Source organism: Epinephelus fuscoguttatus, linkage group LG19 (assembly GCF_011397635.1).
Source record: "Epinephelus fuscoguttatus linkage group LG19, E.fuscoguttatus.final_Chr_v1".
NCBI classification, from domain to species: Eukaryota; Metazoa; Chordata; class Actinopteri; order Perciformes; family Serranidae; genus Epinephelus; species Epinephelus fuscoguttatus.
The window spans coordinates 39,798,464-39,814,757 of NC_064770.1; the positions used below are offsets into that span (position 1 = coordinate 39,798,464).

The window sequence follows — 16,294 nt, forward strand, 5'->3', positions numbered from 1 at the left end:
TTGTGTCGGGGGCTGAATTAGAGCGCACTGACAGCTGATGGTGTTTGGGCGTTATGAAAAGGTCGAAGCCGCTGGCCGGATGTGGGCGGGGCAGCCTCCTACCATTGGGTGCTCTGCAGGTGTCAGGTGGGGGAGTTTTAGATATCTTAATATATTTTTTATACCACCCAAGCAGCCATTGGTTTTGATTCATTTGCATGCCATAATCAAATTGAGTCCGTCGCAGTGAATGTTGTGTCCTCAAATCTGTGTCAAAGTTTCGACTATTATGATCGTCAGGAAGCTCAAGTTGCATCGCCGTGTTTCTCTTTCTCTCTTTAAATTTTATCTTGCTTTTTGTTTATTACCTTTTATCATCTCTTTATGTCACAAACATTTGTCTCAGTTATTTACTTATTATCTGTCTCATCAGCTTCAGAATCAGTTTGACTGATAATGATAAATCACCCCAGAAGAAACTTCACTAATCAGAAAGTATGGTTATTATACAAAAAGTACATTACATGTGACATCATGCACTGTAAAATGTAACACAGTAATACACACTTATATAATTTACTAAAACTTCTTTTGTCTCCATGAATATAATACAAATAATATAACTAATGATAATATAATAAGATAAATAATATAAAATTAACTCTTTTTTTAATGTTGTGTCAAAAACTACTGACAGGTGATGGTGAGAGCAGACTGATTCTGGAATCGAGCAGCCTGCTGATCCTGAATGACCTGCTGGCCAAAGTGTCCTACACCAGCACTGTCTACCACGTGCACACCGGAGACCTCGGTACGCTTCTGACAAACTGGACCTGAGCTAGAAAACAGATGCTGTGTCTCAAACTGGATACTTCAGTTGGTACACTCGCATTTGTCTCTGTACTCTCATAGAATGGGTCATATAACATCCTATGAATTTGCACCTCATGGATGGCGTCACGTTACATCCTTACGTTACTGTGGATAAGTTTAGGAAAAGAAAAATGGTGAGGACGAACCTTAAAATGACTCAGAGTTCACACAGATCTGAACCCGTGACTCCAGGGAAAAGTCCCGGGTGAAAGTCCAGTTTTTTGTGACACATCCACCACCCCGACCTGCCTCCTCACAAGCACTCAGGACTGCTTCCTTGTTCACTACCGTCAGCCCATTGGTCACATGATTGCGGCTTTTCAAAATACATTGGATATGTACAAATCTTTTTGTAGGAAAACATACGAAGAACAGTCCAAAGCACTGTGGGTGGGTTCACACTGTCAGTGTACGTGCACATATTTGTTTTTGTCAGCTTTTGTCTTCAGCTCTCAGCAACAAACAGACCAGGTCAAGAAAAAGTTAAAGAAAAGCGTTTTACTTCTCTGCAGGGATCCTTTCCATCATGTTGTCAGACACTTAGAATAACAGTCTGAGCCTGATAGTGACAAAAACAAACACTTAGTGGACGTACATTGGCGGGGCATATTACCTCAAAGATTACTCCGTAGTTTACGTCGTGGCTACAGATCGGAACGTGAGGTAATTCCATGCTTTTGTGACCTATCCACCACCCCAACCTTTCTCCTTACAAGCGCTGGGGACTGCCTCCATACTGCCGACAACCGAGCAGAGTTCAGTTGCAATTCATAGCATGTGAGTGTACTAAGTACTTCAGTCAAATGTCGCCAACATTTAACATCAATCACCAAAATATCTTCTTGTTTCCTCACTTGTCTTCGTCTGTATTTATTCATTGTATTAAAATGAACATGCTCTGATGGCACAGTGTGATTGTCCCTGGCTGATAGCGTCCGGCTCTGTCACCAGCTGATCTACTGAGTTCATGATAGCTGCTGCATGTAGCGAATGTTCACAACTTGTCAAGCATTTGATCACAGATCTGACACTAAAATCTTCGACAGTGAAGACAGTTAAGCATAAACACCAAACATAACCAACGTTACGCCCCTGGACCGTGTAGTTTATGCTACAACTCATGTAATGTTAATGTCGTATGATAAAATGTGCCACTATCAGCTAGCTCACAAGCTAATGTTAGCATTCACGTTTTCATTTTTGGTGCTATTATTATTGCAGAATTAACCCAATAAACAAACTGATGACTTCTAACTGACAACAATAAAGTGGTAGTGAAAAATACACATTTGTACAATGCTCGGATGTTCACTGCGATTGTCGGCCAAAATTTCACAAGTTTGAAATGTGTTTGTTGGTGAAATGGTGACCAATGAGCGTGAGAAGTGTCCAACGTTCCAAACTCAACTTTTTGACTGTTAAGTGCAGTTGTCTGTGTTTTGAAGAGGTATGTGTGTTTGTGTTGAAACTGTTTGTGTTGAAACTGTTTGTGTAGTTTGTGGATTGTTCTTTGATTCAATGAATTTGTTTCCAAAATGTCATCAGTGTATTCACCAGTAAGACAAAGCTTAGCTGTCCTTCTCTCTGCTTAGCTTCCTTCCAGTTTGAGAACCATGAAGCTGTGTTTCCCATCACCATCAAACAGCCTCACCTGCCGGTCCTGTACGACATGGGAACAGGTAGGAGTGCAGTCGGCAGGGTGGGGCTTAAAAATCAACAGGTTTCTGCAGGTCGAACCAATCGAGCACAATTCATTCTGCGTTGTGTCTGATCATCGTATCTCCTCTCTGTAAGTACAGTAATCCTTTGCTCCCTTCTCTGACTGCCAGATATCAGCTCTCACGTCACCATCGCCACGAAGACATTCCTTCGCTACCCACAGCTCAAGGTGTTGTTGAGTAGCATCCGGCGTTTCTATGGCAACATAGAAGTCGTCATTGCAGATGACAGCTTTGAACCAGAGCACATTCCTGGAGAACACATCCGACAGTACTTCATGCCTCCAGCACAGGTACACACACACACACACACACACATATATAAAAATCTCCAAATATTGACTGTTAATGTGACATGTTGGTCTAAAGAGTCTTTCATGTGTTAATTAATTTATATATCGAACTATAATTTAATTTGTTGTATTAAAACCAACTTCATCTCTGAGTCTAAATTTAAAATATGGATTTTAAGTATGAACCAAACTGATATCAATTGATTAGCAATTGTGTAGTCTCTATATACAGACTCTACATTCAGTGAATGTAGAGTCAGTAGACAAACCTTGGAGATCTTGCCTCTGGAAGAAGAGCGGAAGAGCCCTGGTTTCCGGTTGTAGGCTGTTTGTAGTCCGCGTGATATTGACCAATCACGTTTGAGCCGGCTGCAGTTGTTGCCAGGTTAAACCGTCCGTGCGGTGAACTAACGAGGCGGAACATAATTGGTGTCACTGCAAACTCTGAATCCATCGCAATGGTTCAGCATATTTACTTATATATAAACGGACGTCAGAAACGGAAATTCGCCTCCTCCGCCCAAATCAAAATCCGGAATGCCAAAAAATCGGGGGTCTGCCCCCAGAGGCTGTATCGCTGTCTGCCGGAAGTCAGATGCTGAATACAACCAGTGGGTTCCGAGAATGGCAATTGTGTAATGTGTAACTAACACAGACAGTGACACATCCTTCATGGTGTTATTCAGACACATTAACCGATAACAAACCAAACATGCCTGTATGTTAACTCCCGCCCCTGGCCAGTCATAGCGTAGCATCGACCAGCTACAACAACGGTCCGACAGCAACACAGCTGTGCTCCATTGACTCAAATACAATCATTCCAAACGTCATTTTCAGGCTGGTTTTGTGACTTATGAGCTAAACATTGTACCTGGGGCACGTTGTGTATTAATGGTGCTCGTTAAGAGAAAACTTACTGCTTATCCAGTGTTCAACTGCTGCCATCCCAGTGGACAGGAAACACAGGTCATTGTCATCATCAGGCTCAAGCAAAATATACAGCTGCAAATCAACAGCATAACTATGAAAATTAAGTTTATGTTCCCGAATAATGTGACCTAAAAGGAGCATATACAGAGAAAAAGGAAGGGGACCAAGACACCTTCCCTGAGCAACACCAAAAGGCAAGTCATATTTACCTGATGTATGATCTCCAGGAGTCACGAAAACTTTTCTCCCTGAGATGTGTGATCTGAACTAGATTGGAACAGTCTGGAAGAGCATAACCCAGTTCTCAAGGCGAATAAGAATATTGTGGTCAATTATGTCGAACGCAGCACCTACATCCGAAAGAATATGAACATAGACTTTATTGACAACAATACTCTGTACCGCGGTTAGCCCGTAAACCTGACTGAAACATTTCAAGAATGTTGTTTTGACTCAGAAACTATTAAGCTGGTTAAAATGAGTTTTTCAGGTATCTTGTTTAAAAGAGAAAGATCTGATATGGATCTATAATTACTTAAAACTTCACTGTCAAGGTTTGGCTTTTTCCGTCGGGGTTTTACAGCTGCAGTTTTTGTTTTTATGCGGTTTTATGTTTTAGCACTACACAACACGCAAAGAAGCATGACATGGAGTCATATGTGGATAGATAAAAGATTTGTGATTTGTTGATTTGTTTGAATTATTTTTTAAAAGACTCCAAACGTGACCCAAGTTTCCTCCCTCAGGGCTGGTTTGCTGGCAGGAACCTGGCTGTCTCCCAGGTAACCACCAAGTACTTCCTGTGGGTGGACGATGACTTTGTGTTTAAGGAGGAGACAAAGATCGAGAAGCTGGTGGAGGTGATGGAGGCCGTCCCTGAACTGGACGTGGTGAGAATTAAATGACTCGTGTCTGAGGGATCAGCTTGTGTCAATTAGTGTGTTGTTGTTTCTTCAGTCAGGTGTGCGCAGATTGTTTGGTACTCAGCGGAGTTCTTGTAGTCCTGAATAAGGACTTTCTGTCTGAGGTCCACATCATCAGGGAGTCCAGGGGTCTTATTAATAAAACAGTGCACAGGATCCAGACTAAAAGTGTACTTACGGACAAAAGCCAAAAATGGCATGCGCCAAAAATATTTGACAATTTCTACAATCAGACTCCACCTCACCATGTGTGTCGCCAATTTCCTGTCTGCAAAACGTTCGTAAGCATGGGCCAAAGTTTCTCCCGTCAAATCTGTTTTAATAGATCACAACTTTTCAATGGGAAGTAGCGTACGCCTTGTTTTGTGCATAAGCAATGTTTATAAATGAGACTCCTGGAGCTGGAAGACGACTTCTAGACTTGCTTTTCTCAAACAGCATTGTTTGTCCTCTTGCACACCTTTTTTTTGGTTAACATCTTCAACTGGAACCTGTCCCAGCACGTACTTAGAAACAGGCAGGTACACAGCAGACCAGTGTCCAGTTTCTAACCAGTTCTCTGGTGTTTGTTCTTTTAGCTGGGCGGGACAGTGCAAGGAAACCAGTTTCATTTCTCTCTAATCTATGAGGAAGGAGAGGAAAACGACGGGGGCTGCCTTTACAGGAAGTCTAAGGGGAAGTTCCACTCACTTCCTGGTTACCCACAATGCTTTCTGGCCGATGGGGTGGTAAACTTCTTCCTGGCTCGTACAGATGCTGTGCAGAGGGTGGGATTTGACCCTAAGCTCCAGAGAGTAGCACACTCAGGTAGGTGTTAACGCCAACAGAGTTTGGAGTCCAAGTGGCAGTACGTCCACGCTGTTCAGTTTTTGTTGTTCATGATACGAGCGTGTTGCAGCACCCAACAATTTATTGACCCAAAATAACCAAATAATCAGTTAATTTTCAAGAAAACAATGCAGGAATACAGGAGGTCCTTTATTTTAGTCCAACACTCCAATGACTCAGTTAGCTTTAGCGCCACATTGTAAATCACTCTCCATTTAAAGGTGGTGAAATTTTAATGTTTTGTGATGTAAATGTTGACAGACAGCCGGTTAGCTGCATTAACAAGGGGAGACATGGTGCCCACCGCCCACCTTGCGGCCCCCGCTGGTTAGCTAACGTTAGCCTTGGCAGCTCCCCAGCCAACATGTCTATGTTGGGCCCATGTGGGTTGTAAATGGGCTGGAAAACTTACTCTATATGGGATTGTCCACTGGTTCTTCAGTGGCCCCATGCGCATTGCCCACATTGTTGATTTTACCCAAGTGGGCTCCACATAAGATCCCATGTTAGGCCCATATCCACTTGGTCCCCAGGTAGCCCTAGCATTATCCATGTGTGGCTCATATGGTTAAACCCATCTATGTGGGCAACTGGCATGGGGCCATTATTGAACCCATCGTCAATCCTATGTAGGGCCCATTTTCAGCCCATTTACTGCCCACATGGGAGCTAGCCAGAGGTGCTGCTCACACAGCGATTACTGGTGTTGCTGCAGAAACTGCTGGTCCCCTTCCGGTCTCCCCTCAGGTAGCCCCCGTGTATAAACAGCTTCATCTTGTGCCGCAGCATTGTTAACAGTGTTAGCACCACTATCTGCACTGATGCTGCTAACGGTGCTAACAGAGCTATCAGTGATAACATAGTTAACAGTGGTAAAGGGTTTGAAATTAAGCTGCTTACTCACCGGGATGACGTGAGAGAAGACCAGTCGGTTACCAGCGGTACTTGCCAAATGAGCGGTGCCACCATCACATTTTGGGTTTACTGCACCTTCTACTTCATTCTACTGAGCTCAGACCTGTTGTCCTCGTCCATGGACACTTTAATTGTGCCATCTAGTGGCAATAAGAGTACAATACACTAATCCATGTAAAAACAAGATGGCAGCCATCTCTGCCAAGTCAGTCTGCAGCTGATCCTGATCCTCCACAAAAGTGGACAAATTTGACCAATTTTAGCAACAGTATCAATCAGAGATACTGTTAATAAGGAAGTACTCGTTTGAGGACTTTGGGACTTTATTTATCATTGACAACTTTTAGGTTTTTATACTTATTGGGTCGTACTGATCCCAGATAGCTCGGAGAAATAAAAATGCAAACCAAACAAAAGTTCGGGTCGGAGGTTAATGCAGGAAGTGTTTCACGCAGTGAGATTAAACACAAAGTCAGTGCAAAGATGTGAATAGATGAGTGATGGGATTGGCGTGATTGATGCAACTGACACTAATTGCACAATGCAATCCTTGCAAGTTGAAATTCTTCAACCTGATTGAGAAATTGGTGTGACGCTGGAGGATAAGGTTATTGTAGTGGTCTGCGGACACTGGGAGTGCTATGATTCTACCTCAGTACTGTACAGAGACAGAGACAGAGACAGAAAAGAAGCTGCTTGGAGAAAAATCACCAAATACGTTGAACTACCTGGTAAATTCTGAGAATATGACTTTCTTTCTTCATTTCAGCTATAGGTCATATAAGGTTAACTCGTCCAGCATATTCATATCTGGCATATACACCCCTCCTCCTTCCTGGCGCATCTCACGCATTTGATGCAAATAAACATAAATGACCCTGCGATCAAACTTGCAACATCCCACGTTCAGATTCCAGTGCGACAATTTGCATCGCCTTTGGTGTGAATGCACCTTAATGACTGTAACAGTAACACACACACAACCGCTCCTGCGGCTATTGATACAAGCAGGCTTCTTTCTGAAAGGATGAATGTCTGTCTCTGTCTGCAGAGTTCTTTATGGATGGCCTGGGCTCCCTGCTGGTCGCCACGTGTGGCCACGTGTCCATTGGCCATCAGCCCAAAACAAACAACAATAAGGACGCGACTCGCTACAAAAGCTTCAGACACCCGTCAAGTAGTGACAGTGAGTTCAAACTGCAGCTTCACTTCTTCAAAAATAACCTCAAGTGTATCCGATATGGATAGAAGACCACCAGAGGACACCGAGCCGCACTTTTCCCTCAACTTGTTCAAATGAATGTATTTTATATTTCTCTTCTTTCTTTATTATTTTAATTGTTTTAATGTTTTTTTGGTCAGGTGGTGTGTTTTTAGTGTAAGTAAGGGTAATATATTCTGAATATTCTGACTATATGTTCAGTAACTGACATGCAGACTGTGAGTAAACTCAAGTTACTGATAAGGACAAGTTGTGCACTGCTGTTATAAACAGAATAAACTGTGCTCAGGATTTTATGTCATTTTTTAAGGGGGTTTGGATGTATCTACGGTACGTTATCAGTTAAATATTCTGAACAAAAGACGCTGAAACTAGATCCTGCTTCACACCAAAGAAAAGCTAAGTGAAGAACTCTTCTGTCTGTGAGGCAGCCTGGTGCCGATGTTTCTGTGAGGAGCTGATCTGAATGTATGAATGAAGAATTTAAACATTTTCAGTTGATGAAGCTCAGCGTAAGCTCAATCATGAAAACTTTCTTTATGCCATATCCTGTAACAGTTCTCTCTCCATCTGACTCCCAACGCTTCCGCCCATCAGCAGACTGTGGGCGTTCCCTCTCCTGGTTAGCCATTCAGATTTTACCACCATCTCCTTCTGCCAACGGCCTTTGGCGTCTTCACGAGACGCAGCAGGCTTTCATCTAACTCTAATGTGAAACCCATTTGTGCCAATACTTGACATTAAAAGTGGCTGACGTACTATAAAAAGCAAGAAAGTGCACGTAGGGTGTGAGGGAGGGGAGGTGGATGTCACTCAGCAGACCGCGTCAGTGATTTCGATGTCAGACATCAGAAGCCAAAGGCCACTTCTGGTGGTGGTGTAATTCACCATCAGGCAGCGTCAGTTTGTAACACAGCCGGACGTAACTTTACGGTACGCCGCCAGGTGGCTGGGCAGCACCTGTCGTGGCAGTATGATACGCAGACTGGCAGCGTCAGCTCATCATGTGGTTGGTTACTTCCACAGTGCAATGAAACGCTGCTGGAAAGTCCCTACAGGGCGGATGGGCGGGGTGGTGGATGGGTCCTGTAAGAGCCATATTGATATTAGTAAGAAGAGTATGGTAGTTTTACTTTAACGATGTGGAAATGCTCCTTTAAGTCACGCTTTTGATGATGTCACAGTCAAACAGCCCTCAGAGATGGTTAAGCAGCCAAAGGAGCAACAGAGTTTTTTGACGGTGTGCCTAGTTGAGCCAATTAAGATTGAATCTTGTAACTTTGTTTTTTGGTTTTTTAATTAAAGTTTTCAAACGGAGTTACTGCCTTGGAAGATTCATTTCATGTCAAGCTTATTGCCAACGGACTGCTTAATCGTGGTGGTAATGTGGAGTAGGCCTACTGGATGGATGAAAGATTGCCGCTACAGGTCCAACAAACTCTGGACTAAAGTCCAGGGGCCCGGTATCCCAGACAGCAGGCATCTCTAATGCTCTCTATAACCCTATTAGTTTAGACTTTTACCTTCTGGAAAACAGTCCGGAGAAAATACCTCGGGTAATATCAACCCTGTGCGAACGCGATCCTCTGTAAAAATGTGTGTAAATATTTCATCACCTCCTGTTTACAACCATTTTTCTATGTTAACAACTAGTTTACGCGTTTTTTCGATGATGGAGGCGCCTGATGAAGCATCCGCTGCTGTTGGCAGTCATGATCGTGGACATTCTTCTAATGATGGCACAGCCCTGCGTGGGACACCAATCAAAAAGGTCGAGCACTTGTCAGAGCCATGAGACTTCTGGTTGTGTTAGGTAGGCCTAATATAAATCCATATTGCTAATACACACAATCCTGATCATGGGCAATATTTCATATTGGGCTAATCATTAATTATTATTATCCTTCAGCTGATGCTTACAGGAAGCAATGTAGCACGCACATGTCGACAGGGAGGTGACGCCAGGGCACAAACCGAGTTACCACTCCCATCTCTGGTAGAATTATGGAGATTTCTTATCCCGTGCGAATCAGACATTTATATTACAGACATCCTGTGGTAAACTGACATGAGTCCACATCCCTATGTAAAACTAACCCTGCCCAAAACCTATTTCCTGCTGCACACAGGTCATAAACCCATGGATCCAACAACGTCTCAGTGGAAACTGTTGACAAATACAAACGTCATAGTGCTTTATATCCAGAAACACCGCAGCTCGTTTGTTTACTTGTATTTGTTTACAGGCATTTCTTGCCCTCTCCTATATGTTGTGTAGGATCCAGCAGCCTATAAGATGTCGTGTTTATATATCTGTGATTAACGTCACTGTGATAACACACTGTACATTTCTTTACTGCAAATAAAATAAATACATATATTTATTCATGGTGTGAAAACATATAAAACTTGATGTATTTCCTTGTTTGGTGTAAATCGAGGCAACGTGGTCATTTCTGTACTTTGTCACCTTCATTAAATGTTGAAACTCAGTTAGTGTCGGTGCTTCTGTACCTTTCCAGGCTCAGTTCTCTCAGGTTCAAGGTCAGTGACTGTGTCAACACAGATGGTTTTATGATGAGAACCATATAATGTAAAGACGCTCTCAGATAACGATTTAAGAGCGTGAATGTCTTTTCCCAGGCTGTGAGCTGAGTTTACTGGAAAAGACAATAAAGATACTTTGGACGCTACCCAGATAGCACACATACTGTACATCTGGCCGACGGCCTGAGGGCGACACATCAGCCCTAATTTATAACGTCTGACAAGCATCAGCCGCATGGGCGGATATCATTAAATTTAATACTCCTTTGTCCCAGCTCATCAAACGTCTGTTACGTTGGCTTTGGGTCGGCCCATACCTGCCCACATATGGAAGTCGCCACAGAGGTGGAATTTCATCTCTGCGGTGTTTGTTTGGAACTGAGCTCGCAGGATGCAGCATCTCATCAGTTGGTTTCAGGTAAGCTAATTGGAATAAACTGGCAGAAAATAGCTTTGTTGTTTCTTCTGTGACCGTTAAAAGAGGTTCCTGGTGAGTGGCGAGGCACGACTGGGTGTATAGCACATGCCCCCACCAGCTAACGGTATCTTCCGTTAGCTGTTAGCTAGTTCAGCGGTTTAGCTCATGTTAGCTAACAGGCTACAACTGTGGTGTTTTCATTTTATTTTCCCTAGTTGACGTTATCTGCTCATCTGGTTATCGTGAGCACTCGTTTTGGGTTAAAGTGGAAGTGCCCAGAGCTGCCACCCGTGGTCCCGGGCAGGGCTCGAGACTTGGGATCCACTCACCTATGGTCTCGCCTGGCCTGACCTCCGCAGCCTGGACGGGTGCTCAAGTGTGGGTGAGAGGAGCGGAGAGGAGTGTCGAGGTCAAATAGTGAAGTTCAATGATGCCTTCGGTATGTTGTTAATGTGATGTTATGGGCAGTTTATCAGTCGAGGTCTCCTCCTCTGCAAAGCAAACTGACCCGGTGGCTACAGGTAATAGCACGGTTTTGAAACCACTGTTTTTCTGAAATGAAGGACTGATTGTTGAGCTGCTGTTAACAGTTAATGGATCCCGTTATTTAACAGTTTCCACAGTAAATGAAGCAGAGTGACGGACCCAAAGCCTTCAATCTGGCTAAAAGACAGATGAAATGCTAAAAAAAAAATACAGTGGTGAAGTTAGGATTTGTCTTTTGAAGTTACGTGCCCGTCGGCTTTTCTGTGTCTTGCAGGGTGCCAGGAGAAGCGGACTGGCCATCAGATACTGTTTGTGGAAATTTGAAAATGAAGTTTGTCAAATTGACTTTTGTCTCTTCATTGTGCACACTTACACACGAAATATGGTAACAGTCAGCTATTGAATGTTAGCACTGATTTCTCACATTGAAGGTGAAATATTTGTAGTTTGAAAGGTCCGACCTAAATGAATAAAGGTTGTAGTTAATGAAACATACGCGCCCACTGAGCACAGCTTCTGTTATTGATCGTTTGAACGTTGTGTGGTGGTCATTTTCGATCACAGCGACGTATTGGCAATGATCAAACGCTCTCCCTGCTACGTCTTAACGATCTAAACTTGATACGTCGGGCCGACGTCGGCCAGGTGTATGTGTGCTGTCTGGGTAAAAGTGTGAACACTTATTTGGTGCTGTGTAGGCAGGTGAAACAATGAGGCAGCTGCAGGAGACATGATGTCAGCAGACGCCACGTGAAATGATATTAAAAGAACTTTAATTTCTGTTTTTGCACAAAATATATAAATTCAAGCATTTTCAATGAGCCAGGTCTTCCTCACGACAGCAACTATAATAAGGCTTATTTGTACAGCACTCATAAAATCAACATTGAAGTGTTTTACACATAAAATCACAACAATAAAATCCACAGACATACGCTGAATCAGACCTGTAAGATTAACGCATAATTAAAAACCATGAGTACAACACAAAGGGGCGGCACGGTGAGTGGTGATTAGCACTGCTGCCTCACAGCAAAAGACAAAATGTCAAATCAAGGTTGGATCTTTAGACACTGTTGATTCAGAGTCCTCCTCACACTCCGGTCCAGCAGGGGGCGCTGTGCTCCTTAAGGAGAAGAAGAAGAAGAAGAAGAAGAAGAAGAAGAAGAAGAGTGTTTCCGGTTCAGTCAGCTGACGGTCCAAACAGTGATGGCGGACAGAGGAGCAGAAGGATCCGGTAAACCCGCACTGACAGCGGCTCAGAGGCAGCTGCTCCGCCGCCGACAGGAGCTCGACTCCTGGAGGAGAAACGCGTCGCGGCTGCGCAGTAGGAACCTGCTGACGGGACTGGGCATCGGAGCGTTTGTGGTCGCGATGTGTATCCTTCAGTGTGTGAGAGGAGCTGCTGCCCTTCACCCACAGTGTGTGTGTGTGTGTGTGTGTGTGTGTGTGTTTGGAAAAACAAACAAAAAACTCAGTAAATAAAACATGGCGCCACGTGGGGTCCGTTTCACATCACAGTCCATCATTTATGTCCATAACCTCATCCGTCGTGACGTAACCAACGTCACCAACCGTGGACGTGCACTTTCATCTACCCTGATTCTTTGTGTTGCTCTTCGTCTTTTTGCAAACGGGAGTTTTCTGTATAATATCAGAGATGCAGAAAATATCAGTGCGGCCACTGTCTGCAGAGCCGTGAGGAAAGTGTCCCAGCTCTGAAACATCTATTAAACTCTTTTGTTGTGTTCCCTGGACATAAACCTGTGAGGGTCATCAAGGAGGAGCTCCACAGGATTGCAGGTGAATGATGCAGAAATCAGTTCAAATGTATGATTATAAATCATATTCAGTTAATGACATGGTGCTGCAACCTTTCTTTTAGGATTTCCCGGTGTGATAGGGTGCACTGATGGAACCCACATTCCCATCATTGCTCCTTCACACAATGAAGGAGACTATGTGAATATGAAGTCCATTGACAGCATTAATGTGCAGGTAGACTGACTGTCGCAAAATGTCAGACTGCATCACACTGCACAAACTCAATCATAGAATGTGTGTCTTATTTCTAGTCAAAACAAATCACACCTGAAAGGAACTTGTTTTAGACCATTTTCACTTGAAAAATAATGAGGTGGGATTAACACCATTCCACCTGTTTGTATCTGCAGCCTAACATTATTGTGATTGCATAAATGTATAAAATACATTTAAACTTTCGCACTGACTCGAGCAGTAATTTTCTCCCACGCCGACTCCCGTTCCTTCGCTGCTGCAGCCGTGTTCCTCTTCTTCCTGAAAACAGCTTCAAATTCGCTGTATGAGCGCATTAAAATATCCAACTCCAGAGGAGTAAAAAATGCACACCTTTTCTTGCAGCTTGTTGCCATGGTGAATCATGGTATCGGGGCTCCATTGATGGCAGCTTTTTAAAGTCGTGGTGCATGCGCTTAACTCAGAGTGAACAAACTCTGTGTTGATTGAACCGATTGAAATCAGCTGTTCTGAAACCCGTAACCCAGAGTGATTCATCTCAGAGTTCAGGGTTAGGCTCACAGTTTGTTGAACCTCCTTTCTGAAATGGACCCCTGCTCGGCTGTAAGTGCGTTTTACAAGGCAAACCTGTCGCATCATGGGTTTATTTATTTATTTATTTATTTATTTATTTGTAAAACAGTCAGTGGTAATCTAAAACAAACTGTGATAAAATATATACTTATTCTACATAAACTATAAATAAGATATATAAAAACTACTCAGTTAGAGATCGACCGATATGGTTTTTTCAGAGCTGATGCCGATACCGGTTATTATGAAACAGAGATACTGATAGGATACATTACAGCCGATATATGTCTTTCTAAGTCAGAATTAAAGAAACACCAGAGGCAGGATAGAAAGTCAGAATAAAGAACAAAGAACAAAGTTTTAGATCTTTCAATAAACAGGAATAAAAATAAATAAATAAATACACTATAATCATAAATACAAAATTAAAAAAAGAAAAAGAAAAATAATATAAAAAAATTATGATAAAATAAAATAAAGGAGAGCTCAATTAAAAGCCAGGCTACAAAGGTAGTTCTTTAGTTTGCTTTTAAGAGCCTAGAGTGGTACGTGCAGTCAGTGAGAAGCACGCCAGGGGCAAAACAGCGCAGCTAAAGGCGCTGACGCACCGAGTCCACGGTCGGCCGTCTGTTGCCATAGTTTTTGCGGTGTGTCCCGCACCGTCGACACTTCGGCGTCTGCAGCTTTTCAGCCGATTGAGCATGTTGATACATTGAAGAAATAATCGACAGATTAGTCGATAATGAAAATAATGGTAAGCTGCAGCCCTAATATATATACAGCGTCAAGTCTCCATTTGATGATGTGACGAGACGATAAGTTAACACAGGAGCTAGTTCAGGTGCATAGATAGAAACTGCGTACACTGGGCCTGTGGTAACGACTGACACCACTGATCCTGAGCTGCAGCTGCACATATTTTCCTTGAGCTTCCAGAGTGACTGGAGGAAAATGCATGAACCTCTCTCCACCTTTAATAATCACAGTTTCTGATTATGATAAGTGGTGTGATTGTGGAGATCCAACAAAATCGTGATGGCGGGGTGTTACAGTTATTAGTCTCAGTCAAAATGATCTTTAAAGGAATGAAACCATAGAGGTTGTTTTGGGTTGAACAAATGTTTTATTGCTATAATTGAAACTTGAAACCATTTTTTTAAATGAAAATTTTTGGTGTAAAAGTTCTCCCTTTTGAAAAAATCGTTGAGTTGACTTGAGATTCTCCGTCAAGTTGCTTTTTTAGAAATATCATAGATAAGCAAATGTAAACGATATGATAATCGTCAATTTTAATATCACAGTTAACCTTAAAACCAGTGTACTGCTGCAGGCCTGCTCCCTCCTCAGTGCTTCAATAATTACCTGAAGAGCCTGCCCATTTAGCCCCGCCCCCTCCCCTCTAATAATTAACAAACAGTCCCTAATTAAGTTTCAAATGTCAAATGGTTAAAATTGTTTTGCATTATCACAGTGTGTCAGCAGAGGGAGCCAAAGTGCAGCTCATGACGATAATGCCACATGAAGCAGAGAGCAGGAAGTCCTTCAGCTGAGTGAGCTGCTGCTAAACAAGCACTTTATTTACTGTTATTAGATGTTATATCAGTTTATAAGCAGCTCTGCTCTGCTTGAACTTTTCCAACCTTCATACAAACAACTGAAACTAAAGGTCACAGTGATGTGACCAGATCTGTGGAAGTGAAGACAAAGCAGCTGTCAGCTCCTCAGATTGATTTAGACTGGTTTTAGTCTGTGTGTTTTCTACTGTCAACAAATCTCATGAAAACGACCAAAACGAACCTGAATGTTCTCCATATGTTACGCTGAGGGCGACTGGCCGAGCGTCTGTATGTGATGAGCTGCGAGGGAGATGGTTGGAAATCATGCACCTTTATTTTGAAACAGATTTGGATCCTCGTTCTTTGGTTCCAGCAAAGAGTTGAAGTGGTTTCCCATCCCTCTGTCAGCTTCCAGTAAAGATTCACAGAATGAAATCAAAAACATGAAAAACAAGATGGCGGCTGTTTTTCAGAGTGTTGCCGTGGTTTCCTTTGACCTGCAGTGTCCAGTCAGCTACACCATCCTGTCCGTCAAGCAGGAGAGAATCATGGAGGAGCTGGACGACGAAGCCAAGATCAACATCATCAGAGGGCCGAGGACCGGCGCCAACTCCTGACCACACCGACCACCAGCTGTCCTGAACTGGGGGCATCTATAGACTGTACCGTGACATCACACTGGCATGTGATGAGTCTGTCTGCTGAGCTGTGAACATGTATGACCTGTTACAGGAGGTCACATGAGGACATTACACATGTTTTCTTTCATTTCTGTGTGGAAATAAATTTAATGTGTTGTTGAAACCGCTGGTGTCTGATCTACTGTCTGCATCATGTAAACCTGCAGTCACACAGTTACAGATCCATAATGTCCAAATAAATTCCTTTTACTTGCATTAAAATAATCTGTCGACACTCAGCTCCCCAGAACCACGGAGCAGACACAGGATGCAAGGTTTTGCAAATATATAAAAAAGATCAAACTGAAATGTCTCGAGAGGAAGTCTAAAGACACCTGCTTTGCCTTTTTCG

The 16,294-nt window shown here is 43.0% G+C and overlaps 2 protein-coding genes across 2 annotated transcripts in view; both read left to right on the forward strand.

Annotated features, from left to right (window-relative positions):
• LOC125879293 (beta-1,4 N-acetylgalactosaminyltransferase 2-like) overlaps positions 1 to 10,159 on the forward strand; it is a 28,424-nt gene extending 18,265 nt beyond the window's left edge. Inside the window, exons 7-12 of the mRNA XM_049561090.1 lie at positions 677 to 790; positions 2,445 to 2,531; positions 2,682 to 2,863; positions 4,543 to 4,686; positions 5,298 to 5,526; positions 7,514 to 10,159. Of these exons, the coding sequence (XP_049417047.1) occupies positions 677 to 790; positions 2,445 to 2,531; positions 2,682 to 2,863; positions 4,543 to 4,686; positions 5,298 to 5,526; positions 7,514 to 7,710 (953 nt within the window). The 3' untranslated portion in view covers positions 7,711 to 10,159. The remainder of the gene's footprint in view (positions 1 to 676; positions 791 to 2,444; positions 2,532 to 2,681; positions 2,864 to 4,542; positions 4,687 to 5,297; positions 5,527 to 7,513) is intronic.
• Positions 10,160 to 12,304: 2,145 nt separating this feature from the next.
• Positions 12,305 to 16,066, forward strand: LOC125879328 (cytochrome c oxidase assembly factor 3 homolog, mitochondrial). The gene is made up of 2 exons (XM_049561166.1): positions 12,305 to 12,513; positions 15,773 to 16,066. Exons 1-2 carry the CDS (start codon positions 12,345 to 12,347, stop codon positions 15,877 to 15,879), a joined length of 276 nt encoding a protein of 91 aa, XP_049417123.1. The 5' UTR covers positions 12,305 to 12,344; the 3' UTR covers positions 15,880 to 16,066.
• The last annotated feature ends 228 nt before the right edge of the window (positions 16,067 to 16,294 follow it).